The sequence below is a fragment of the Harpegnathos saltator genome, unplaced genomic scaffold (genome assembly GCF_003227715.2).
Source record: "Harpegnathos saltator strain DR-91 unplaced genomic scaffold, Hsal_v8.6 scaffold832, whole genome shotgun sequence".
Lineage (NCBI taxonomy): Eukaryota > Metazoa > Arthropoda > Insecta > Hymenoptera > Formicidae > Harpegnathos > Harpegnathos saltator.
Genome location: NW_020230685.1, coordinates 35,001 through 61,384, shown reverse-complemented (window position 1 = coordinate 61,384; position 26,384 = coordinate 35,001). Strand labels below are relative to the sequence as shown.

The 26,384-nt window shown below is 36.0% G+C and overlaps 1 protein-coding gene across 2 annotated transcripts in view; it reads right to left on the bottom strand.

Annotated features, from left to right (window-relative positions):
• LOC105190537 (probable G-protein coupled receptor 158) overlaps positions 1–26,384 on the bottom strand; it is a 250,213-nt gene that overhangs the window by 206,196 nt on the left and 17,633 nt on the right. For both annotated transcript variants that reach the window (XM_019844787.2, XM_025307151.1), the window contains exon 2: positions 4,726–4,909. In XM_019844787.2, the coding sequence (XP_019700346.1) occupies positions 4,726–4,909 (184 nt within the window). The remainder of the gene's footprint in view (positions 1–4,725; positions 4,910–26,384) is intronic.

The following is a 26,384-nucleotide window of genomic DNA, read 5'->3' as shown; positions in this document are numbered from 1 at the left end:
GCGCGTCTTTTTCCCATTGAATATCCAAAAGTATTTTCATATTCACGCGCAAGAAGTTTCCCTGACAAAGTTTAACGATTTCGAACGAATGCACGGGAGAGAGAGGGGGGGGGGGACGGACGAACGAGCGAGCGAACAGACGAACGAACGAGCGAGCGATTCCAGGACGGCCAGGCAGATCTTTAGGAAAACTCGCGGTAGTTACGACAGTTTGTTGGCGAGTAACTTTGCTACTAATATCGACAAGGTTGTGTCCGGGCGAGTTGGCAACTTTAGTGTAACTTTCCGTCCGTCCGCCCACACACTTGTTGCCCCCTCGTCCTTCCCTTTCTCCCTTCTCTCCTGCATTTCTCCGCAGACCCTCTTGTGTGCGCGAGGAGCCGCGGCGAACTATCATTAGCACGACATAATGCAGATACGTGGTTGCATGGCGCTCGCCTTTTGTGTTGTCTCTCACTCTTGCTGAGCACGCATTCAGTTTCGCCGATTCTCAGAGGAGAACATGATCGCCCGTTTCACCGTCACAAAGTACTAATACAAAGTAGTAATACGACTCCCCGCTGTGGCTAATGCAACTGGTGAATAACCGCCGGTCGGTCAGCAACCGCGTATTCTGGAGAATTCCTGGCTCATTTCCGGGCTCATATTAAACAACATCGACTCACATCATAAAACACTTCCTTTCGTTCTTTTCCTTTTCATTTATTTTCGTACATGAAATTTATAATAAAGCCTGATCCTCTCAAGCAGCTTGTCTCGAGTTTATTTCTTTTCGCAAATATTTGAGAACAAATATTTGCTACTATTATTGGAAATTCTTTTATACCCTAATACTATCGTGTTACTTTTAAAAATAACTATGTAATGTACATATATTATTTATATCGTATTTATTCACAATTCTTTATTACTAAAAAATATTATTTTTTCAGTTAGAGCTTAAAATTAGTATTTGGAAACAAATATTTGATATTTTTGTCGGAAATTATTCTGTCGACCTAATACTACCGTGTTATTTTACCGTTTAAAGATGTTATGATATTTAACGATTTTTAAAAACTGTAATGTATATATTATATGTATTGTATGTACTCCCAATTCTTTATTATTTAAAAATAGTAGTTTTGTCAGAATTTTTGTTAGAATTTAAAAACATCTTAAAAAGAATTTAAAAATAATTACAACTTTATTTTATAAACTTTTAAATATTCTTTTCTCAGAATTAAATAAATTTGAGGCATAAAATTAAAAAGTTAATTGATTATATAAATTTGATTTTACAGCAATATCATAATTTCGTATTATATTCGAAAATAAAGAATTTCACGTATTGGACGAATAGAGAAGATCCGTAAGACGCTTTCCTTCAAAAGCGGACTTCTTTAGAAAGAAGGACGTATAAGCTTCTCTACTTCTTTATCAACTATAAAAATACAATGCTTCCATAATTCACCAGAATAATAAATATAATAACGAACAAATTCAGGAAAGAGATGGGCATTTTGCGAATTGTGTGTATAAATAAAATATAAAAATATGCGAAAGCAGGATACATACGCAGCAAATATCGCAACAATTTCGTTTCCTATTTTATGCTTATACCAATTTTCACGTATTATGGAAAACTATTCTTCGATATAATTCTTCCTCGTAGAAAGTCCGTTATAGTACTTTTGTTTCTCACTATCGTACGTTTAAACCGTAGGTCACTGTCCGTTTATTGGCTAATGGCCAGGAGTAGTAAGACAGCCAATGGGAAATTTACATTTAAGATAGAAGTTGGATTAAATTAACTCCGTACTATTCTTTCCCCGGCAAAATCCATTTAAAAGTCAATTAAAATGCAAACTTTCGAGAAATACTCGTTATCATTTATAATATCAATTACGTATCCTTGAAATATCTTTGAATTCGCCTCGAACGTCGCGATTGCAACTCAGTCTTGTTAGTTTGGGACAACCTGTAGATCGGGCAATCTCTCGAGAACTTATTACGTTTAAAGTATCTGATACCGTCAGATTTTCTTCATTTATCTTGTTCTTCTTTTCGTTTCTTTTTTTTTAAATTTATTAATGAAAAGAGACATTGCCATTATGAAGAACACTCGGAAAATGATATCTTTATTATCTTTGCAGAGAACTGTATGTCTGTGCATAGTGTGTGTATATATGTGTATATATGTAAAGCGTCGAGGAACTCTGAATATTATCCGATATTTAAATTAACGGCGTCAGTATAAGAATCCAATATGAATATTTTGCCTCCTTGACATTAATTTTTTCCCCTAATGACGTTCTCCAGTGACGTTCTTGCAGCGTTAGTGATGTACTGATTGGTTAATCAAATTCAACTCGTAAGAATAGCTAATTAACATCAAGATAATAACGTCCATGTTTCAAATATAAAACAGGAACTATCATAGGATTCTGTAATGTTTCATTATCATCGTAAGAGATTGGATTGCTATAAGAAAAATTTACTGTAAGAAATTTTTATGGGGACGGATCTTCATACAATGAAATTAACGGAAGAAGATATTAGAGTTACCGATGTCATGCTTAATTAATTCCTTTGCTATGTAACGTGATTTAGAAACGTAGCGAGGAGAAAATATGCCAACGTAAATGAATCCAAAGGCGACCGATCTTCTATCTCAATGTAGTTCGTTAATGAAAGAGTTTAAGAAGCAAATATCTGAGATTATGTATTCATATGACGTTACAATTAAGAGAAGATGTCATCGCGTTCTAAAACTTCTTACTTACTCTCATACTTGAATTTTTTAACGCTTGAAATTTTTCAGAATTCTTAATATTCCAAGGTTCTGCGATATTTTCAATTATGGCCGGCTACTCGAGGTGTAAGGTAAGATGTAATCTTGCGACTATGCCAAATATATTAAGAGGTTAAATTATTTCTGATCCTTAGCTATAGATAGCTTTTAGTAACGAATTAATAATTAGTACGAATGTTAAACCTGGCAACATTGAAAGATTTGACATTTCTCTATGACATATGACAGTTTGCGTGCTACTGTTACTAATAGTTTCATTGTTTATATGTATCTAATATGGATCGTACAAAATTGCATTTTTTACATTCATTATTTTTTTGTTCAATTTGAAAAAATCAGCAATTGAAGCTCATGAAATGCTTATTACAATTTATGATGATCAATGGTTCCATCGTATTGTTATTCCAACTGTAAATTTTAGCTCCAACGATTCAAAAGTGATGATTTCAATTTGAGTGACAAAGAACTTACTGGACAATCAAAAAGATTCTGAATTGCGAGCATTATTGAATGAAAACACCGCTCAAACGGAAAAACAACTGGCTGAACAACTCAACGTCGATAAATCAATAATTTCTAAACGACTACACGCCATGGGAAAAGTTCTAAAGAAAGGCAAATGGTTTGCTAATTTTTTACATGAATTGAGTGAAAGTGCCATTGCAAATCATTTGAATACCGCCATATTTTTGCTTGCCAGACAAAAAAAGAGTTTTTTGTGGCGAATTGTAACAGGAGATGAAAAGTGGATTTATTTTAATAATCCAAAGCGAAAAAAATCATGAATTGATTCAGGACAACCATCAACATCGGCACCAAAACGGAACATTTACGGTCACAAAACAATGCTCTGTATTTGGTAGCATACGGAAGGTGTGATGCATTATAAGCTTCTAAAACTGAATGAAATAGTTACGGGAAAGCGAAACCAGCAATAATTGAACAAATTGAATGATAAATTGATGCAAGAAAGGCCAACGATAGCCAATAATAGATGCAAAGTGAATCTTTTGCACAATAATGCTCGTCCACATGTTGCTTCAATCGTTAAACAAACATTTCTTTAAACTCGAATGGGAAATCGTTCCGCACCCAGTGTACTCTCCAGACCTAGCACCATCTGATTACTATTTATTCCGATCGATCCAACACGCTTTGCCAGATACACACTTCAATACTTACGAGACAACAATTAATTATGTGCAAAAATGGATGTCTGATTGAATTGCTTCGAAAGACAGATCGTTCTATCGTCACGAAATCGCTATGTTGCCGCCGAAAAGATGGGAAAAAATTATAGCTAACGACAGAAAATATTTTGATTGATGTAAATTTAACCATTTCTTTAAAATAGATAAGATAAAATAGATAAGATAAGAAAATTGACAAAATAAGACCAGCAATAATTCAACCTCCTGATACAATTTCTCAAATTCTGCACAGGTCGTCTTTAACTCACACGTGATGATACAAACGTTCCTAATGCAAGTGGTACATTACGCAGCGTTCTCTCGGATCTCCATCTGTGTTCAATCTTTCTGCATGAAAAGCACAAAGATTGATGGGTTTGTTATTGAGTGACGCTTTAATAACGAGATTTCGACAGTACTGAGTCTAGGTAATTATTATTGCAGGGATTCCATATTCAAAATTATTCCATTAAATTTATTTATGTGAAAAGGTTAAATATCCACAATTTTCCATTATGTTTCTGTGCACAAATAGCAATGATAATATAACGTTCGAGGGATGATCCAAAACCTGAAACTATTTATCGCGCAATAACACGGAGCACGCGATAATCGAATAAACCGTGAAACATATGATGCTAATAGCATCGTCCGGGTCGATATAAAGGTCGCGTTCATATTATCATTCTCGAATTATCGAGAGCCGAATGCGCGTTTGACAACGAGAGAATTCGTACTCACTTGAAGAAGTAGGTGTCGTTGACGTATCCGAAGAAGGGCACCGTATAGGTCAGCATCCAAATATTGCCGCCCCCACAGTCGTAATACGGTTTCGACCACCTGCCATCCTCGTATTTCACTGTCAGGATTTCGTCCTCCTCCCTTTCCGTGTGCACGCTTTCGTTCAAAGTATAGGTGTGGAATCCTGGAACAGCGATGGAGAGCGAGACCGTTAGCAGGTACGAGAGTCTATTCCAGCCCGAAATTTAATTAAAGGATCTTTGCTCTAATGACAGTTTAATTAGTGTGTTTAATTAATTTTTAATTTGACTCCCTATAACCCCGATGCTCCGTTACGGTAACACTCGATAAGACCCATTCACTGCTGATCGTGGAATCACATGGTGTTTTGATCAAATACATCTTGCATCGTTCGCAGGTGACTTACAAAGAGACTTACGAAAGTGTCACTCACTGGTTTTAATGAAACTTTGCACACTTATAGAGCATCGAAAAATAATCGACACGTATCTTTTTTATTCCTGCAATACGGGTTTAAACTACTCTTTGAATGTTAAAGGTGGTCTCCAAACATAGACAGAAAACAATTATATAATTTAGAAGAAAAAATGCTTTCAGGGGGTTTTTGATGCAGCTGATTCCGAATCTGACGTTAAAATTATAAAATTCAAGATGGTGGATCCAATATGATGATTAAAATTATAAAAATTCTTCCGATTCGAAATATGCTTGCAATTAGCCTATAAAAATTATAGTTTCCAAGATTTACCACGAGGAGGTTGCAGAGCGATTTTAAACCTCTTTCTGTATTTATTTTAACGGAATGCTTGATTAAAGTAAGTCCCTTCGCCTCTCATTTTTCTCTCATCGGGGTACTTGTTTGTAGTGAGTTTCCTTGTCTCTCATTATCTCGAAAATTTATGTATCCTCAATTTTTAAAATTATTAATTTATTGAGAAGAATTTACAAAAATGATATTCCATAAAAAAGTGTGTTATGCATAAAATTTCTTGCTATAATTTTTATAGGCTAACTGCAGACATATTTCGAACCAGGATTTTTTTAATTTTAATCGTCATATTGGATCCGCCATTTCGAATTTAGTAATTTTGATGTCAGATTCGGAATCAGTTGCATCAAAAACCCCCTGAAAGCATTTTTTCTTCTAAATTATATTAATTATTTCCTGTCTATGCTTGGAGGCCACCCCTAATGTTCAAGGGATAACTTTTACTCTTAACCCTTTGAAGCATAGTGGTAAATATACTTACCATCTATTTATTCTTATATTTTCATGAAATATTTTATATTTGATTCTTGTCGGGTATTTTGGGTTTTTTATGTTCTTATATGATATGGGAACATACATGAATGATTATAAAGTATGTTGCATAAGTTGTCCATTTATTATAAATAAACAAAGTGCGAAAAATACATTTTTACAGAAAAAAATAATTTTCCACGAACTTTGAGTGAATTTTTTGCTCAAAATCGAAGTTTGGGTGTTTTTTGGGTCGCTGGTTACGAATCTGAGGTCCACATCCTAAAATTTATTTTCCAAGATGGCGGATTCCAGATGGCGGATCATAGGATGTACATAAAATTAGCTAAAATTGCACTCTGGTTAGTTTTTAAACTCGCTGATCACAAATCTGATCCAAATTTTAAATTCTAAAATCCCAAATTTTTAAATTTGTTCTCCAAAATGGCGGATAATAAAATTTTTATATGATTAATTAAATCAGTGACTTCAAAAACATTACAATACCCATTGTCACCGAAATTATCGCGATTTTTCATTTTTGCATCCGCCATCTTGAATTCGCCATCTTGAATCTCGAAAATCTGATAACGGATTCGTCATCTGCGACCCCAGAAATCTCCGTATATAAATTTTCATGTGATTCGGATTTTCTGAAAAATAGAAAAATAGCTTGAAAGGGTTAAACCATTGCAGAAATAAAAAAATACGTGTCGATTATTTTTCGATGTTCTACAAAGTGTGCAAAACGTCATTAAAATCAGTGAGTGATACTTCCGTAAGTTTCCTTGTTGGTGATAATCCATTTCAATCGTTTAATTAATTTAATTACCTAAATACGTACAGAAATCCACATTTGGATTGAGTTTTGATCGCTCGTATTCCTGTCGTGAGAAACATAATTAACAAAGCTCGTAAATTACCATACAACCGGACGTTCCACTCAGGCTGCTACTGACTATCAAACATCAAGAATAACAATGCCGTGTAGGCTGAACTCTCGCAAATGGCGCATGAATAGGGAGAACAACAATAACAGAGGTTTGTTACTCTCCCTTTTATTTCCGCATAGCTAAACAGTCGGTCATTGTGCCCTGTCGTTGACTAGAAAGCAAATGCAGTAAAGTAACCAACGGAATTTGCATTGAAAATAAAGGCTTAACGAAAAGGAGAGAGCAACTTTGCAGTTTGGACAGTAAGCAAAGTTTTCGAGAGATTTTCCTGCGTTATATCTCTCTGCTGAATTGTCCCAGCTTGTTGTGACAGTCCGACGCGATCGTAAAAGCGTCGCTTCCGGCGGGGAAGCTGACGCGATTCTGTTAATGCGCAATTTTATTAACATAGAAACCGATGAAATCGATTATTACAATTAATCGTAATACCCCCGCGCGATTGCTTGTATCTGGAATGAAACTTCTCCCTATGCTACGTGATTCTCGGACCGAGAATTTCCGAGCTATCTCCGTACTCGGTGTACAAATCAACCCCGTCGAAACCATTTGTTCTCAGCTTTTTATTTTCACGATTTCTCCCGCCGAGGCCACGCTCTTCTCCCAGGATTAATCTCCGAGGATGTAGAAATTCAAGCGTCAAAAGATGCCTGCAGACTCCGGAAATTCTCTGTATAAGTCGTTCCGGAGACGATTCAAGGATCCAACAATGGAAGTCGAAAGTTTCAGACACATAACTTTATCCGGTCACAGTACGCGCGCGTGCACACGTGATGGAAAAAGACAGCAAGAAACAAAACGAAAGAGAAAGAAAGAGAGAGGGGGGAGGAGGAAAGGAGAAAAGAGAAGAAATATATTAGGGATTTGTACAAATATACAAGGAGGTGAAAGGTGCCGCATGGGATCGTCTCCGCGTATCGGGCAGATAAAAAGAACAAGTCTCGTCGTATCCCTCGCGGACTTCCCCGTCCGCGCGCGTCCTTCTTCTCCCCGGCTGGTCGGCCGTCTCATCCCCATGAGGAAACTGTTGATCTTCATTGGGCATGATTCGTTGAATGTGAGAAACGTTATTTGGCCAATATTTCTCGTATCGAGCGGATAATCAATGTCGTTTGCAACGCGCTACGCACGCTCGAGTGGTACTTTTAACCCTGCTTGGCCCCGCGGTCGTAAATAACTTCTCCTTTCGAGATAGCAACACCTCGCATTTAAATTCCCAAATGTGCTATGAAGCATTCCAGATTACATCGAGAGCAATGGAAGCTGCTATGACGGCCACATGAGCGGTAATAAAATTATACAGTCCTGTAAATATTATATTCGTCCGGACAAATCACGTATGTTTCAACCCTCCGGCGGGAAGAGCGGCAGTCACAAAAGTTGATTATTCCAAATTTCGACGTTCCTATAAGTTATAATTGAAGATGAATTATAAATCGAGATATGCGCAGCCGGAGTTACTAATTATAGCGATTGATCTCACCCAATCTCTTTATTTCCGCCGTTGACAAAATTATATTAATTTCCTCGCGTCGAAAATAGCGCTTTTACGGTCATGTCGCTTCGCCATGGTTGAATAAAATTTAACTAAGCACAAGAGAAAAAATATTTAGAAATGTAAAGAGGAAGAGAGAGAGAGAGAGAGAGAGAGAGAGAGAGAGAGAGAGAGAGAGAGAGAGAGAGCAAAACAGAATATTTTTGCCGCACTGTTTCCTCTGCGTATTCTTGTTTTACCTAACTCATCCAATTATTCATTTAAAAAAAGAACACCAACATGTTACGAACAACAACATGCATGTTACAAATAATCAAGATAAGATAAAAATAATAAGCACGTGTCACAGCTAAAATAATGTGTAAAGATGAAACACGAGATAACAAACTGAAAATGTAAACTGCAAAATGTCATACAAGTATGATGCATTTATTTCGTCGAGTTGCACTCGTCCAGTGAGCAAGTAATTGGACGGCACAAATAAAGTAACGTTTTATGAAGAGAGGGAGAGGGAGAGGGAGAGGGAGAAGGAGAGAGAGAGAGAGAGAGAGAGAGAGAGAGAGAGAGAGAGAGAGAGAAAACGAGAGGAAGTTGAGCAGCCTTAATTAAGGCAGTTTTACCGAAAAACGTGCTTACTCTGAGCATCGGTGAGAAATCGGGAAAACTTCTGATACGGCGCCAAGTCGTAACGCGTGCTGCCTTTTTTGTTCTCCCCTTATTCCTCATTTCTTACCCTCGTTCCCTTTCCGCCGCGCGTCCGAAATCCCATTCTGATTTATCCACCAGTAATTTCTCTTTTAACATAGATCCTCCCGAAACCTGTTTGGGAAATCTACATGTTTATTAACCGCCGTCTCTCCTCGGCGTTTTAGCAGTCGAGGATTTTTTTTTTCGTATATTGCTCCGAATCTCCGGATTTTTAATCTATAAACTGTCTCCCAGCGAGGAAGAATTTAACATTTCATTTAAGATGTACTCATCTTGAGATCGTGAAAAAACGTGAACTCGTACCTCTCTCGATCGCGCTAAGGAATATACCCTGTAGACGAGTTCCCCTTCGTTTGACTTTGCTATATAACAAGACGCATTAACGACGTACGCCAATTTCGTAAATTAGGCTGTACTCTAATGAAATTCGCGCCAACATATAACCTCGAAAAAACCAGATTAACATATTTCCGTGAAAACATTTCCCAAGCCTCGCTTTTACTTCGCGATCACTGAAGGGGTTCAAAGAAGATCGAACGAAATCGTAGAGCAGGAGAGCGAAGACACCAAAGGATTTACTGACGTAGAAAAATATTCAATTTGATTTCAGGTCAGCTCCGGCGCCATTAAAATTCACGGAGACGGTAAAGGATGGGAAAATGCAGAGGGGAAAAAGCCCATCCCAAAAGAGCATCTAGCGGAATTAAATAAATAAAATTCTCTTACGACGTACGTTACGCTAGATCGAATCACTTACTTTATTTCCCTCGTGTTTTCCCGCGGTATTTGTGATGCCTTTCCGCAGTTTTCCACCGTTTCCAAGAATATGCGGAAGAGATGTATCGCATAGCATTTCCTTTAATATCCTTTTGCAAAAAGTGGCCAATGCGAAACGAATTTATCAAAATGTTGACAGATATGTTCCGCATATCATTAAATTTCTCTTAAACTTCTCGGATCTCTTTGACTATTCAGCTTCTAGAACTCTGAGATTGTTATATTACACGCCACATCGTTTTATACATATCTGAAAATTGTTTAAAAAGTTTATAATCTTTTCAATTTTACATCCATAGACTTTGCTCGATACAAATTTAAATCATACTACTGCGCTTTATCTTGACAATTTCTTTCATTTTTAGTATCGTTAAATTTCTAAACTTTCAATTCTAAACTTTCAATAATGTACAACGACTAAAATTTTATATTTAAAGTTTATATTTAACATTTAAACTGTTTGATAAAAGTGTGTTCGGCATAACTCGAAAACAATTTATTATAATGTTTTAGAGAAAAATACGTACATACTACTTAATTCGAACTGATACTTACTAATAATTTATCCAGTCTCTTCCATTATTAATAATTGCATGGCATCTTTCTACTAATTTTATGACATACTCTCGAGGTAATAATTTCTAAATCAATCGAATCTATCAACTTCTTAACCTTCTAAATTTTTTTCCCCCAAAGCTTAAACTCAACACCCAAATCTCAGTACACTTGTAGAAAAATAAAAAATAGACACGTATTTTTTTATATCGGCAATGACGCACTTTTAAGAGTGAAAACTACCCTTGTATTTATATCCACAAATAAGTAACTCATTGCATTTAAATTTATCGTATTAGAACTATATTTAAATTTTGGAGATGATAAGGAGCTTTTATGTCGCTGAAAGTAAATCCAATGTAAAAATTATAGAATTGGCAGATCCAATATGACGATAAATTACAGCAATTTTATCTCGCTCTTTGTGTAGGAATAATCAACGAGGAAGTGGCGAGAGTTTATTCCTATTTCATTTTTTTAATTATTTTTTTTATATTTTTATTTTATATGTTTTTTATTGATTCTTTTACTTTATTATAATAACATCACTTCTCGCACTTTGTTTATATCTATTTTTCACTTTTTATATTCTTTACAGAAATGATATGCAAAAATATAGTGTTTTCTATACAGAGAATTTGTACACCAAGCACACTTTACAACTGTCATATTATTGCATAATGTACAGATAGTTTCACAATTTTTGAAACAATAATCTATAGGATGTCAAACTTAAATGGTCTTTCTCTTGTAAATATCCACTTTTGTACCACGAATATTTAAATAGATTTATAAACCGAGGAGAAGATAATTGATTATGAATAAGCGATTGAAGTGTTGTTTCGTAAATATAAGTACATAAAATTTAAACATAAAACATAATTTTTATATGTGTGATATATAAAAAATACAAATGAAAATAGACTCTCGCCATTTTTTCATCGGTTACTCCTAACTACTCGTTGCTTCTTCCTTTTTTATGAGGTCTACTTTTGAAATTTGGGAGGACGCGCAGTCTGGGTATACTACGTCTATAGTATTTCTATTATGAAAGTCAAGAGACTGAAGCTTTTTCTATAAAGCATTTTAGAAGAGTTCCTCTAGCGGAATTTCCCATCTAACGGTTTACACGTAAAAACACATTTTTTGCCAAACACACTCAAACAAATTCGAATTTTTGTCTCCGTTAAAAAAATCTTAAAAAAATCCTCAAGTTTCTTCAAGAACGGCATTGTGAAAGTACAGTACGGAAGTACAGTTTCTTTAAACATCTTATAACATGAGTTTCGTTCGAATCATCTGTCACGGTCATAGCGATCCTAATTCGTTCGTTATCGATGCGAACGGCGTTGATATTTTATTCGCGGACTGCAACTGAAGAAACGTATTAATTCAGCACTTCCGAGCTGCAAATTTTCTAACTAAAAGTCTCACAAAGCCTTGCATTTTATATATTTTAGGGCCAGTTTTTCAATCGTGGTTTAAACTAAAAATTATCTGATCCTTTCTAGATCCATAAACCTAGTTTTATATCTTTTGTGTTTTTTAAGCATATGCTGAAGACAGTTTAGATAAACCTTTGTTATTCTTAAGTTGACAACGAAAAGTCACTGTGCAAGTCACTTTTATATATGTGGAGATTTAATTCTAATATGAGTGCAGTTTAGGGCACCCACACTACGTGGAAATTTTGCAATATTGTAAAATTTCATAAAATCATTGAATATCTTTTTCTGTATTCGAAAATTTTACATTTGCATAATTTTACATATGCAGGTCTAAGTTGAGTAATTGCCCTTGAAACTTTTTAAATTACTTTACTTGGTGTACTTTTATGAATATCAACAAAATCACTTATGCTTATCAAGAAAGATCCACTAGCATAAAATCTTAATGTTAATATCATTTCATACATATTGAAAAAACCTGATTCCTAGGAAAATAAAAAAGTACAATATAAATAAATGTTATACTATTCGTATAATATTTATTATTAGTAAACACCATATTTCGTAACTAGTTAATTAGTTAAAATTAATAAAATTGAAAAATATTTTATATATGTCATTTAATTTATATGACATATATTAATACCTTTCAGTTAGTGATTGAACAGCGAACTTGAATTTTTTCTATTAACATATAAACTGTATTTAAGTTAACATATGTAACTTTGGATAAGCTTTGGAAAATCTTTGAAGAAATTCTTTTTTATCTCAAATTTCAAAATGATTTGGTCTTCGCCTCATAATATGATTTTTTCTCAAGTTGATATGTTTTATACAGGGTTTGTCAAAAGTGTGGAAACCCTTAAATAATTTTTGTAAAAATGAAAATATCAAAAAACAGTAAAACACGTATTTTGATTTTTCAAAAAAGCTACTCTATGACATGGATACCGATCATTTCCCACCCCCTACGCGAGGGTAAAAGGGGGTTTGAAAATTTTTAATTGGACTAAGGGTCGAGTGAGGGCTCATTTGAAAGGTCTTTTCATAACAAACACACCCTTAAAATTTTAAGTCGCTACGACCCCCCCATTAAAAATGGCGGCCGTTCAAATTTCGAAATTTCATGCACTTAGTGTTATCCAGGATCAACCGGCTACTTAAAATCAGTTGTTCTCACGGCTACTTAAAATCAGTTGTTCTCACTGCTACTTAAAATCAGTTGTTCTCACGGCTATTTAAAATCAGTTGTTCTCATGGCTACTTAAAATCAGTTGTTCTCACGGCTACTTAAAATCAGTTCTCACAGATCTTAAGCAGATTAAAAATTAAACGTTTTAAAAATAGCTGGCGAATTATCGGAATGTGAAAAAATCACTATCCTCATGATGCATGGATGGGGTGATAACGAGCGATCGTACGCTGCTGTCGCTCAATTATTTAATGAGACGTATCCGAATCGTCGAATTAATAAGTCCACTGTCTTAAAAACAATGGAACGTTTCAGAGAAACTGGTAGCGTAAACAATCGCCCTAAATCAGGGAGACCTGCCATTAACAAAGAAAAACAAACAACTTGATGTTCTGCAGACATTTATTGCAGGTCCCAATTCTACTATTAACAGAGCCGCTCAAACTCACGATATTGCTCCCAAGTTCATTTGGAGAATTTTAAAGAAAAACAAGTTCCATCCATACAAATTACAATATGTTCAAGAATTACAAGACGGAGATGTGGAGCGTCGTATAGGTTTCTGTGAAAGAATGTTGGCATTAATAGATATCCGACCCATGTTCCCTATCAAATTGTTTTTATAGACGAAGCAACTTTCACGTTAACGGGAGAAGTTAATAATCAAAATTTTCGTTTCTGGTCAGATGAGAATCCAAATTGGGTGCGGGAAACTCACACACAATACCCACAAAAAATAAATGTATGGTGTGGAATAATAGATGGCTACTTAATAGGACCGTTTTTTTTTTAAGAAAATCTGAACGCTCAAAGGTATGACAGATTACTTGTAGATCAAATAATTCCAGCCATACGAAATATTTTTCCAAATAATTTCGAAGAAATATGGTTTCAGCATGATGGAGCTCCTGCTCATTATGGTTTAGGGCCACGTCAAATTTTAAATGAGACTTTTCCATTACGATGGACAGGAAGAAGGAGCAGAAATGAGGAAGGAGAGGATTGGCCACCTCGGTCACCAGACCTAATTCCTCTTGATTATTATCTATGGGGACACCTGAAGAATAAGGTTTACAAAACAAAACCTGAAAGCATCCAAGAATTGATACAGCGAATAAGGGATGAAATAGATTTGATACCTTTTGAAACGAATCGTAGAGCCATTTCTGCATTCTATCAAAGATTGGCATATTGTCAGGAAGTAAATGGCAGCCACTTTCAGCATTTACTTTAACACACTGAGTAAAATTTATTTTAAAACACGGAGTAAAAGGTTTTGAATCATTAAAGAGAAATGACAGTTTTCAATCGTCTGTTTTGCAACCTATCACGACTATACATACAACACATTCACACTTGTTTAGCCACACGCATGCACACACATACGCACGCACGCACGCACGCACGTGCACACACACACACACACACACACACACACACAAGGGATCAGATTCATGTCACTTCCACGCAGTTGATCCTGGATAACACTAAGTGCATGAAATTTCGAAATTTGAACGGCCGCCATTTTTAATGGGGGGTCGTAGCGACTTAAAATTTTAAGGGTGTGTTTGTTATGAAAAGACCTTTCAAATGAGCCCCCACTCGTCCCTTAGTCTAATTTAAAATTTTCAACCCCTCCCCTTTTACCCCCGCGTACCAGGGGGTGGGGAATGATTGGTATCCATGTCATAGAGTAGCTTTCTTGAAAAATCAAAATACGTGTTTTACCGTTTTTTGATATTTTCATTTTTACAAAAATTATTTAAGGGTTTCCACACTTTTGACAAACCCTGTATATCCTAAAATAGCTTCATCTTCACTACTCTTTTCATAATATTCTTCAACAAATATCGTAACAAATATTTTATACTTTTACAAATATTTAATAATATGATTTTAAATATAGTAATAGAGACGCTGTATTATGTGTGTGTGTGTGTATGTGTGTAACGATGTTTAATTCATTAAACAACGTTTAAATGGTCATCATTCACAATTTAGTTAAAATATACTTTAAACATTTTATTTTGATCTATACATTGAAAAACAGTCTAATGCTTTTGAACAGAATTTTAACTTTGATCTAAGTTTAAACTATTATTGGAAACCGGCCCTTAGATAATAATATATATATATATATATATAAGGTACTAAATTTCAAACGTAACAGGTAAAAAGTCTCGAAGACTATGAAAGATATTAAAAAAAGCTAAAACACATGTTCCATGATTTCGAAGAGGAAATAGAATGGCATTATCAGTTTTTTATTTGAAGGGCATTTTTAAGGTCAGTTGAAGATTAACTTAATTTTTTAAAATAGAAAGCCCAACTTTTATTATATCTTCTTTTTCTACCAATTAATTTTAACGACTTTTGTCTGAAACATTTTTTTATTTGCCTAATATTTTTTGAAATATTTAAGGAAAACTTGATAACTTTTTCAACATTTAGCTTATCGACCTTTGGAAATTTCCAAAGGTCGATAAGTTAACAAAAGTTAGGGCACTATTATAGTAATATATTCTTGATAATAAATAAAGTAAAAAAGTTTGATACTATTTTTTCTTTCGACGAATAGTTAGCGAGATATCGTAAGTTAAATGTTGAAAAAGTTACCAAGTTTTCCTTAAATATTTCAAGAAATATTAGGCAAATAAAAAAATGTTTCAGACAAAAGTCGTTAAAATTAATTGGTAGAAAAAGAAGATATAATAAAAGTTGGGCTTTCTATTTTAAAAAATTAAGTTAATCTTCAACTGACCTTAAAAATGCCCTTCTAATAAAAAACTGATAATGCCATTCTATTTCCTCTTCGAAATCATGGAACATGTGTTTTAGCTTTTTTTAATATCTTTCATAGTTTTCGAGACTTTTTACCTGTTACGTTTGAAATTTAGTACCTTGTATATATATGGGGTATTCTCTGTCAAATTAGCCATCCCCCTGCGCATCTTAATTTTCGATATAAATTACTTTTATAGGGCTCAAAATTTTTGTTAAAATGTCTATTTTTAGACGCCATCTGGTATTTTTGGCATTGCAAGATGGCGGCGCCATAATATGAACCAAAACGAGCAAAAATCATGAAAATGATTGAAAATCCCGCTACAAATTTCGAGGTTTCCAATCTTTTACCTCTAAAACTTAAAAACTCGGTAAATAGGTAAGGATCAGATTTGGATCGATGGCATTTTGAAGATATGAGGGAGTCCTGATTCGGCTCGTGGGGTTCAGGGTACAGGGCTCATGGCAGCAATGAAGAGATTTCAGGACTATGAAACTCATGATGTATTGAGTCATGAGAATCCGGGGTGAGAGGTTTTTGGGTTCGGGTTATGGGGTCCGGGATTCGTGACGTGCGAAGAATACAGGTTTTTGTAGTAAGGGTTCATATATTTACTGAGTTTTTCAGTTTTAGAGGTGAAGATTGGAAACCTCGAAATTTGTAGCGGAATTTTCCATCGTTTTCATGACTTTTGCTCGTTTCTGTTCATATTATGGCGCCGCCATCTTGCGGCGCCAAAAATACTAGACGAAAAGTAGATATTTCGACGAAAATTTTATGCCCTATAAAAATGATTTATATCGAAAATTGAGATGCGCAGGAGAGTGGCTAATTTGACAGAGAGTGCCCCATATATTTTTTTTATTTTTCCACGTCCCTTTAAAAATATATTTGTCACACCGTTATTTATTTTCAACGGTTGCCTTTTATTAACGTACAGCATATTGCTGCACACTTTTCCAAATTTATTATTTATTTCATATAACTTATAGCGCACTATTTGTGTGCAAAAATACTACGTTCTAAAATGTCAAACGAGAACATATATGATGCTCGCGAAATATAGACAATAATACGCGCGCGCATTCCATCATATGTGAAACGCAAATACTGATAAAACATAGCAAGCAATATTGGAGGTACACAAATTAGGTCGCTTTTCGCGACTAACTCTTTCCAATAATATGCATCTCTCTCCAAATATTTCGCAGCAATGATGTCTAGCGCACAGCTATGGGGGATCTCTCTCTCCTTAATCGGTAACGATTAACTCGGGGGGGGGGGGTTACTCTCCTGCGTACGCACACGCGTACGCACATACATATTCCCTTTAAACTATAAAAAAGTCCACAGAAAAGGTCTTTAAGACCTGAGTTCTTGTTCGAACGTTGTTCATCCAAGCGTCGCTCATTGTTTGTTACCTTATCGAGCGCCTTCGCCAGCTTTTATCCGCGTCACGAAACTCCAAAACACGACACGAGAAATCCGCAACGAAACGGCAAGTCGTATGCATGCAATGGGTATCCGTTCCTTCAGACAGTCTGAGACCCTCCGGAAGAAATTCTTTTTTGCGTCGCGAGAATCTTTACGGCCGCTACTGGTGGTACACGCCAGAGGGAACGTTTATAACTCTAATAAAATGTTTGATGAAAATTTCGATAACGGTTTTCAACAGAATAGCCGGAGACGGCGGCGGTCAAATGAAACGTCAGAAAGACGCACGACTGAATTACTCGCAAAATTTCGCGCCTAATATACCCGGATGAACTGATCTAAACACATCGTTGCTTAGCGCGCTCGGGACGTTCATCAACAGGACAATATAACCATTTGTACAAATGGCTGCTAGTTTTGATATTTAAAACGAGCACTCGGCTTTCACGAGAGATGAGAATGGCAGACTGTAAAGGTTAATGGTTCGTGTTATGTCGTAGCGTGCGTATAGTGTTAAATGTGGTATACGCGATTCATCTCGTGCAAGAATCGTAGTCAATGTAACCATGAATTAGGTAATCCCGTTAAATTAAACGAGCTGGCAAAATGCATACGGGCTAAAAGTGCCATATTCCGTTAAAACAGAAAGGAGTAGAAAATGACAAAAAGGAGGTAGCTTGTGTGACCAGTGTGTGTGTATATGTGTATGTGTGAGTAGACTTGTAAAAGAATTCGTGAGTTGAGGGTCGACATTATTTCGCCGTCGTGTATTCGAGAAATAATAATTTTTAATTAGAGGAAACATCTCACGTTTTTTCATAGTAAAGACACTGTTTGACACAACATGACTTCTCATATTGGGAAGCGGAGGTCTCTGTGAAAAATTTACGAGATACGTTCTTTGTATAGTGCAAGTTGCGATATCGTTACAGCCTTGTGTCACAATAGCGATATCGTTACAGCATTATGGCAATGGAAGTGATCTCGACACAAGGCGACCCGTCTACACAGTTCACGACGTATCGATCGATTTCATGACAGAGCGCTGAGCTCAGCATTGTCTGTCACGTTGAAGGAACGTGCGCCTCGCCGTGACATTTCCGTTCCTTTCAACACGATATCGATACCTGAAGATCGGAGAGAGTCTTTAGCGTGACGGCGATCCTTTTCGAAATACCTGCCGACGCGCGTTCCCCGTCACAAATCAGCGACACATACGTCCCGAATTTCGATTGCTATTACAGCAGCATGAAAAAATTTTTATTCGAGAGACACTTGTCGACAGATACCGAAAAATATACAGAAGTACGAAATATCGAAATTCCATCATGCCCCGCCGCATCAAAATCCGTTTTACGAATATTAATTAAAAAGAACATGCTTTACCGATTAATTCGAAAAAGAACTCTTATACGATGAACGATTGATATCAAATGTTGCATGAAATCTTAATTATAACTGCGCGCGCATCATACCGATACACCTCTTTTCCGGAATCGTTAAAAATGTAATTACACATTATATCGCTGTCCCCCAAAATGTTATCAAACATGTAAAGTCGTTATCAAAGGGGAAGATAGGATACAGAACGCAAAACTGTGAGCCAAACAATTCGGTTAAAAATGAGCCCTTTGAATTCGACTACCATCGACACTCAAATATCATAACACTTTAAACGCGCTATTGATCGGACCGCCAAATTAATTCCTTCTCTGTGATTTGCTGTTAAAAAGAATAACAAATAAATATTCAAAATAAAATATTCAACAGGGAAATAATGAGTTATGTGCAAACAAACATAATTTAATTTACGGATGGCCGACAAAGAGAGTGATGTATATGCGCTTTCCCGGAAAAAGGTAACGCGCATGACGATCGATAGCTTACACGGTTTCAGCATCGAACGGATTTTTATCCGGCATATCAATAATGGCAAAATCTACGGTATATTGACGAGAAAAATCTACAGTGTTGCAGTCAATTTTTATCAACGTACGTCGTGGTCCCTTTTTCAACACGTTTCGCACATTGCGAAGCCAATATAATGGTATATTGCTCCAATTAGTAAACTTTACATAAGGACGTACGTTATTTAATTTCCCCATCTCTAAATTTCTCTTAAATATAAATGAGAAGAGGGAAGAAAGGAAGAGGGAGAGAGAAATCAAGTTCTGTTTCTGTTATCTTTCGAGCGCTGCAAAATAACAGTTTAATTCATTCGCAATTAATTGTCGAGTCTCTTCGTTCTATTTGTTCTTCCGTTACATCAAATATGAAAGTGAATATATCGCAATATATTAGGTAAATCGGAAAGTTCCATCCGTTTTTTTGCAAAACTGCTATGGCTTTATCTAAGAAACAAAATGAAAAAGTACATCAATCAAAATATTGTTCATCGTTAGCGATGACTTTTTTCCATCTTTCGGTCAACAAGCGAATTCCGCGGCGAAAGAATGACTCATCTTTGGAGGTTATCCAGTCAGAGACCTATTTTTTGACGTCTTCATAAGAATTGAACCATTCGTTAGCAAGTGCGTGTGCCATCGACCGAAACAAGTGGTAGTCGGAAGGGGCACAGTCTGGTGAATAAGCCGTATAGGGTAACACTTCCCAGCGAAGTGCTTCTAACGTTTCCTTGACAGACTTTGTGACGTGGGTCGAGCGTTGTCATGAAGCAAAATCATTTTTTGCTGTCTCGTTTCATATTCTAGTCGTTTTCGTGTCATGTACAGCTCAAACGGATCATTTGTTCTGTAGAGATCCCCTGTGACTGTTTGACCACTTTTCAACAGCTCGTGGTACAGCACACCCTTCTGATCCCACCAAATACAGAGCATTGCCTTCTTTCCGTGGATATTCCGCTTTGACGTCGATGTTGAGGATTGGCCGAGATCGCAAACAGTTTTTCGACGTTTTGGGTTGTCAAAATAAATCCATTTTTCATCCCCAGTGGTGATACGATGTAAAAACTCCTTTTTTTGTTGCTTAGCAAGCAGAATTTCGCAGGTGGTTTTTCGCCTTTCAATGTCTCTTGGCTTCAGTTCATATGGGACCTATTTTCCTTCCTTGTAAACCTTTCCCAAGGCTTTCAAACGATCGGAAATAATAGATTGAGCACAATTTAATCCTTCTGCAAGTTGCTTTTGCGTTTGACATGGGTCTTCGTCCACCAATGCCTGCAATTCTTCGTCTTCGAATACTCTTGGCCGTCCAGAGCGCTCTTTGTCCTTTACATCAAAATCAACAATTTTAAAGCGTCGAAACCATTCTCTGCATGTTTTATCGGAAGAAGCATTATCATCATAAACTTCTACAAGCATTCAATGAGCTTCAGCTGCAATTTTCTTCCAATTAAAGCAAAAGATTAACACTTCGCACAAATAATTCTTATTTGACTCAAATTTCGACATTTTCGATGCAGTGAAAAACAATGTTATTGATGCAAACGTATACTTTTATGTACTGAATGTTATTGACAGATGTCAAAACAAACTATTAAGCTTCATTAGAGGTTAACGACAGTTCTAGCTATAGCTACTTGCCGCTAGATGGACGAAACTTTCCGATTGACCTAATATAAACGAGAAAAGGGAAGAGAGAAAGGAAAAGGGAGAGAGAAATCAAGTTCTGTTTCTGTTATCTTTCGAGCGCTACAAAGTAACAGTTTAATTTATTCGCAATTACTTGTCGAGTCTCTTCGTTCTATTTGTTCTTCCGTTATATCGAATATGAAAGTGAGTATATCGTAGTATTTTCGAGAAGGAGTTAATTTAAATAGTCTTTTAAATTTAAATAATCTGCACAGAGTTCGAATATTTTTAACGGGACACAATATAGATAATATAATATAACCTATATAATATAACCTATAACATAATATAAATAAGCCAGAAAACGTGAAGCGCTGAGCGACAAACGTGATGAACGTGTTTTTGCTGAAAGTGGTTATTTATTGAAACAAGAAATTGTTAGAAAGATTTATTTATAATTTCAACAACCATCCGCAGCAAAGTTTTCTCAGGATGACGGTGGAACTTTATTTAAAAAACAAGTTGGAGATCCATGGCATAACAATCTTCTGCGAAAATGACGAAATAACGCAGTGACTCGAGAACTCGGTCAAATACTACGAATAGCGGAATAGCGGAAAGCTCAAACTGTCTTCAGGAACTTTTACATCAGTTATTCAATCTTATCATATATGTGTGTGTGGATCATTTCGATGTAATTATGTCAATTTTCCCTAACGAATATTATTCTAGTGAAATTGCAATAGATTTTTTAACGAAGATGTAACACGCACTAGTTAGAGTGCAATAAATATAACTTTCATTTCTCTTCCTCAAAATTTATTTTCGCGCGGGGCGTTTTACGAGACAAAGTCTAATATATATATATATATATATATCTGTCATTTTTAATAATTTTCGTGTTTTCGATTAACGAACAATTTATCGGATCTGCCTACAACTGTTCAGGGGAAGTAAACATTTTCTATTCTTGTCATAAGTGTTATTTTAACTCAACAGTATAGTAAGCTATTATTTATATAGCCCAGTTTATAAATGTTTAACATATACACGTGTGTTACAAACATATTGTAAATGAACTGGGACGCGAGAAAATATATGTAGCTCCTAAATCTAGAAATACTCAACGTTGGCAGATGTTTCGTGAAAAGAAATCGCCGGAATCAAAAGGGTTAATGTTAAATCTTCTTAGTCAAGGATTTAGCTTGACCTAGATGGGTCGGGGGTTGACCTTTCCCCCATTGCTGTCTTATGTGAGTGAAAGCGGTCGAAGCTGCTCGCAGTCGTCGTAAAAGTGGAAGAACGAGACCTGCGCCTACCCGAATAGTAGTAATAATTTATGTCACCTCCGCGAATACAGCAACCAATAATCGCGGTCAGACGGTAACAGCCAGAAAAGATGAGACCTTCTATGGGTTAGCCAATCGCCGAGGAGAGAAGATGGAAGAAAGGGTGAGATGCGTATGAACCGCACGCTAAAAAAAGGTGACAGCCCTGACAAGATAGTTAGCTCCAAATTCAACCCCTTTGCCGCTCGTACAACTCGCGGGCAATCTCGTATTTAAAAAAAGACGTCGGAAACTTTTTTCATAAATAAGCCGGTAGAGCATGAAGATATTTTTTTCTCCGTGTACTTATCACAGTTTCACACTCCAAGAACGACCCTTCTTTCTTTTTAATAAAAGTGTTACGAGTTACTTCTCTTACACAATAAGGTGAAACGCGAAAGTGCTTTATTAAACGTTACTCCGTGATAATCTTTTCTTCGACGAGTTATTGAGCAACTTTAAAACAGCTTCGAGTTTTCACATCATTACTTTTCTTATGGACAACGTGTCTATTGTACAGGAAGATCTTAGTTTTGTGAAAAATTAGTTTCGAATATTGCCAGACCGATAAGACAGAGAGAGAGAGAGAGAGAGAGAGAAAGAGAGAGAGAGAGAAAGAGAAATAGAGAAGAGAGTTCGTCGTGATAATATCAAGAAACATATATTAGAAACGTCGAGAGAAACTCCTTAAAGAATTGGCAATTGATGAGCAGATAATGATAATATAAACTTAAGATGTCTGAAAGAAACGAACGAGGAAAAGAGTAGCCGTGACGATTCGTAAAGATATTCCAACGGTTTCTCCGTCCTATTGCGGTTGTAACATACTTTTAAATAATTTCATGAATCATCGTGTACGTTCACATTAACAGTGAAAAATCCCAATTGTTCAGGACACGCGTCCTGGACACACAAGTAGTCAGACGGATAAACATACTATTTCTCCGGATATATTTTGCTCAAAGAAGAAAATTTTGAGTGAGTTGTCCTGACGACGGTTTCTTGCTAAAACCAGAACCGAAAGAGTTAAGCGAGTCAAGCATCCTCTTTTTATACGCAAAGCTTTATCTCGCTTGTGAAATCGATTCTCTGTCGATTTTGCCCCGCGTGTATCCGCTTTGGACAACTCGAGGCTTCTTCGCAGAAAGTGCTTGAAATTTTCTGATGGAGCCCATTCGAGACATCGCGTGTCTGCGCCGCGCAAGCACAATATTGAGTTTCGAGTCTCCCTTTATGCTCCCACATTGTTCCCGCAAACGAGACGTTTGCTACGAGCCTTTGTCCTTCGAGGCAAACTTCGGTATTCCGAAAACCAAAGAGGGATCCAATTTGCGAGTTTTTGAAACAACAACGGAAAGAAGCGAACGGCCGAGCTGGGCGAAGATGGTTATTCAGTCGGATTTATTGCGCAACCATACAAAACAGACGGAGGGGGGGGGGGTGAATGGTAGCAGCGATCCCGCGTAATTCCGATCGCTTCGTGCTTTTCAGGAAAAAAAATATTCCTGCACAACGCGATGTGATTTTGCGAGCGTTTTTCCAGGCACAGATCGACGTTAACGTGTTTATCCGCTAATATATAACGATGTGTTTGCATTTGTCGATCGAGAAAGCAAAATACTAGTAATTTATGTCAACGCTTTTCCAATTGATTCATACGTATCGCGTCATGTGACTCTCTTACTATAAATATACTATAAATATAAACGCTCTTACTAAAATATAAAATATATAGTATAATATAATATAATTTGATGCATTTTTAATTAATATCGAAGAAAGAGTGCGAACAGAATTTCCTCGAGGAATTACCGGCTGAAGATTTCTTGGGCTCCTTCTTTATTAAGACATAGTTCGTGAAGTAAATTTCGGAGCGATCGGAGAGATAGAAAGTTTTCGGAAAATTGCTGCAAAGTTCTAACCGACTATTCCATTTATCGAAACTGCAATTTAATTTTCAGCATTAAACTAAGTTTCAGATTACCGTTTCTCTGAAGAAAAAGTCGCTGAAAATTAATTAACTGCGAATATTGCAACTAACACATTTCATACGTGTGAAGCTTGCTCTATTATCAAGTATTTTTCTTTTTTCCTTTTTTAATGTGACGCATAATTTTCTCTCGCGTAGCGCCTGACACGAAGCTTTTATGTTCAACAATACGAAATTTATTTCATGATATCCGTTATATTGTCACACAAATATAACAAAAATATTGCATAAAATACAACAGAATCCGATACCGATGATAACCCGATGCTAATAACGATTTCATGATTTGTATTTGGTTATTGATTTCGCTGTATGCGCGCGCGCATAATGATATAATAAACGTCACAAACTACGCAGTGCCTCGATTACGCTGTCAAATTTACAAACGCTCCGTGTCCGTCCGATTTTGTTTATGATCGTCCGCGGATTAAATTTACGCGTGAAATATCGCTGCGTTGCTTCATGCAAGCAACTTTCATGAAATGCATAATTAAAGGAGTTTGATTGTCCTTGAATGCGTTCCGTGTAGGCAAGTCATCGATTTTCAGCGAAATGTCGGGCAGTCTTGCAAGACGTACACCTACGAGACAATCGATGCACATCGTCAATAAATATATCGACGCTTCGCCGTAGCAATTATCAAACAGCTGGAGGGATCGGCGCACAGTGGATCGAAAATTCAAATTCTGTGGACATCAATTAAAATTCTGTTCGGAAACAAAATTTTGTGCAGAAAGTTTTAATGAAATTAATTTTTATAAAATATTTTATTTATAATATTTTTGTATACCATTTTGATAATAATAGTATTGTAACGAATATATATAAATATATAATGTTCCCATTCGGTTTCAACAGCTAGCATCACGTGAAGGTAAGGAACAAGCTAGCCTTGGGCAAGTTATATCAAATCTTCTTGCATAAATTCAATTAATAAAATATTTGTTACATATTTTTGAAAATTTTAAGATTAAACAATCTGTATGAAAACGCAAAAGAAAATTGCAACACTAGTGGATTTTGTAAAACAAAATTCGTGAAAACAGCCAAAGATAACAATACAGCATAGAGGTTCTTCGCAAATCCTTTGATTACGTATGTATGAATAGAACTGGATTAAACGAAAAAACTATTCGAAATGCGATTCTTTTTCAATCCATTGCAACAGATTGAAAAAAATTCATGTCTTGTTTCTTATGTGACGCTGACTTGAAACCAAACAGGAATATTTAAAATTCAATAAAAAAAATATTGTTATAAAAATATGGAAATATAAACAGAAATTTTACTGAAATTTTCATTACAAATGATTTCTGGTCGAAATTGTGTCTCCGAACCGAATTTTCATTCATATAGAATTGTACATAATAGGTTAGATGGTTCCTATCCACTATACAATGTATAGAAGAAAAGATCGCACGAAATCGGAGCTGAAACCTATATGGTTTTTTACTATATGAATAATTTTTTTAAATCCTATTTAGTAGATCTTGGACAAATATATGGACATTTTTTTTAATTATTCAATAAACATGTATGAGTTGAATTACGATTTCGTTCTAATTCATCATAGAGAAAAATGCGTAAAATATGACAAAATCTGGCAACAGATATGATAAAAATGTTCTTGAAGAATCATAGAATTGTGTACTATAAGATGGACAAGGATCGATAATTATTTATATAATATTACGGTGAACACAAATGAACGACTTATGCTTAACACATTTTACTTAGCACAGAAACTCGAGACTTTAGACGCTTACAATATCTATATTATTGATTACTTTATATTTTCTGCATTCGGATCATATATTAGAACTATTTTACAATACATTCTAGTAGATGAAGTTGTGAAATTCGAACTTTTATTTTTGGCTTGATGTCCACCTTTTTCACTGTTTCGATCCACTGTGTGACGTTAGTCTCTTACGTCCAATCCACTTGAAAAGGCAAGTAGACGGAGAGAGTGTGCCATTTCCGCGGGCTAGCCGGGAATAATTCCCTTACGGACGTGCATAAGTTCAGAAATCGAACGGCAGATGCGAGACAATCGCAGCCGCTGTTCTTTCGAGAAGCCATTGTAAACGCGCGCATTGGAATCGGGCGGTCGGTACGAGAAAGTAGAAGAGACGCTCTCGCAATTTTCTCTCGGTGGGATTTTAGCGAGCGCGTTAAGAGGCGTTTTCGGTTAACCAAGGTATTT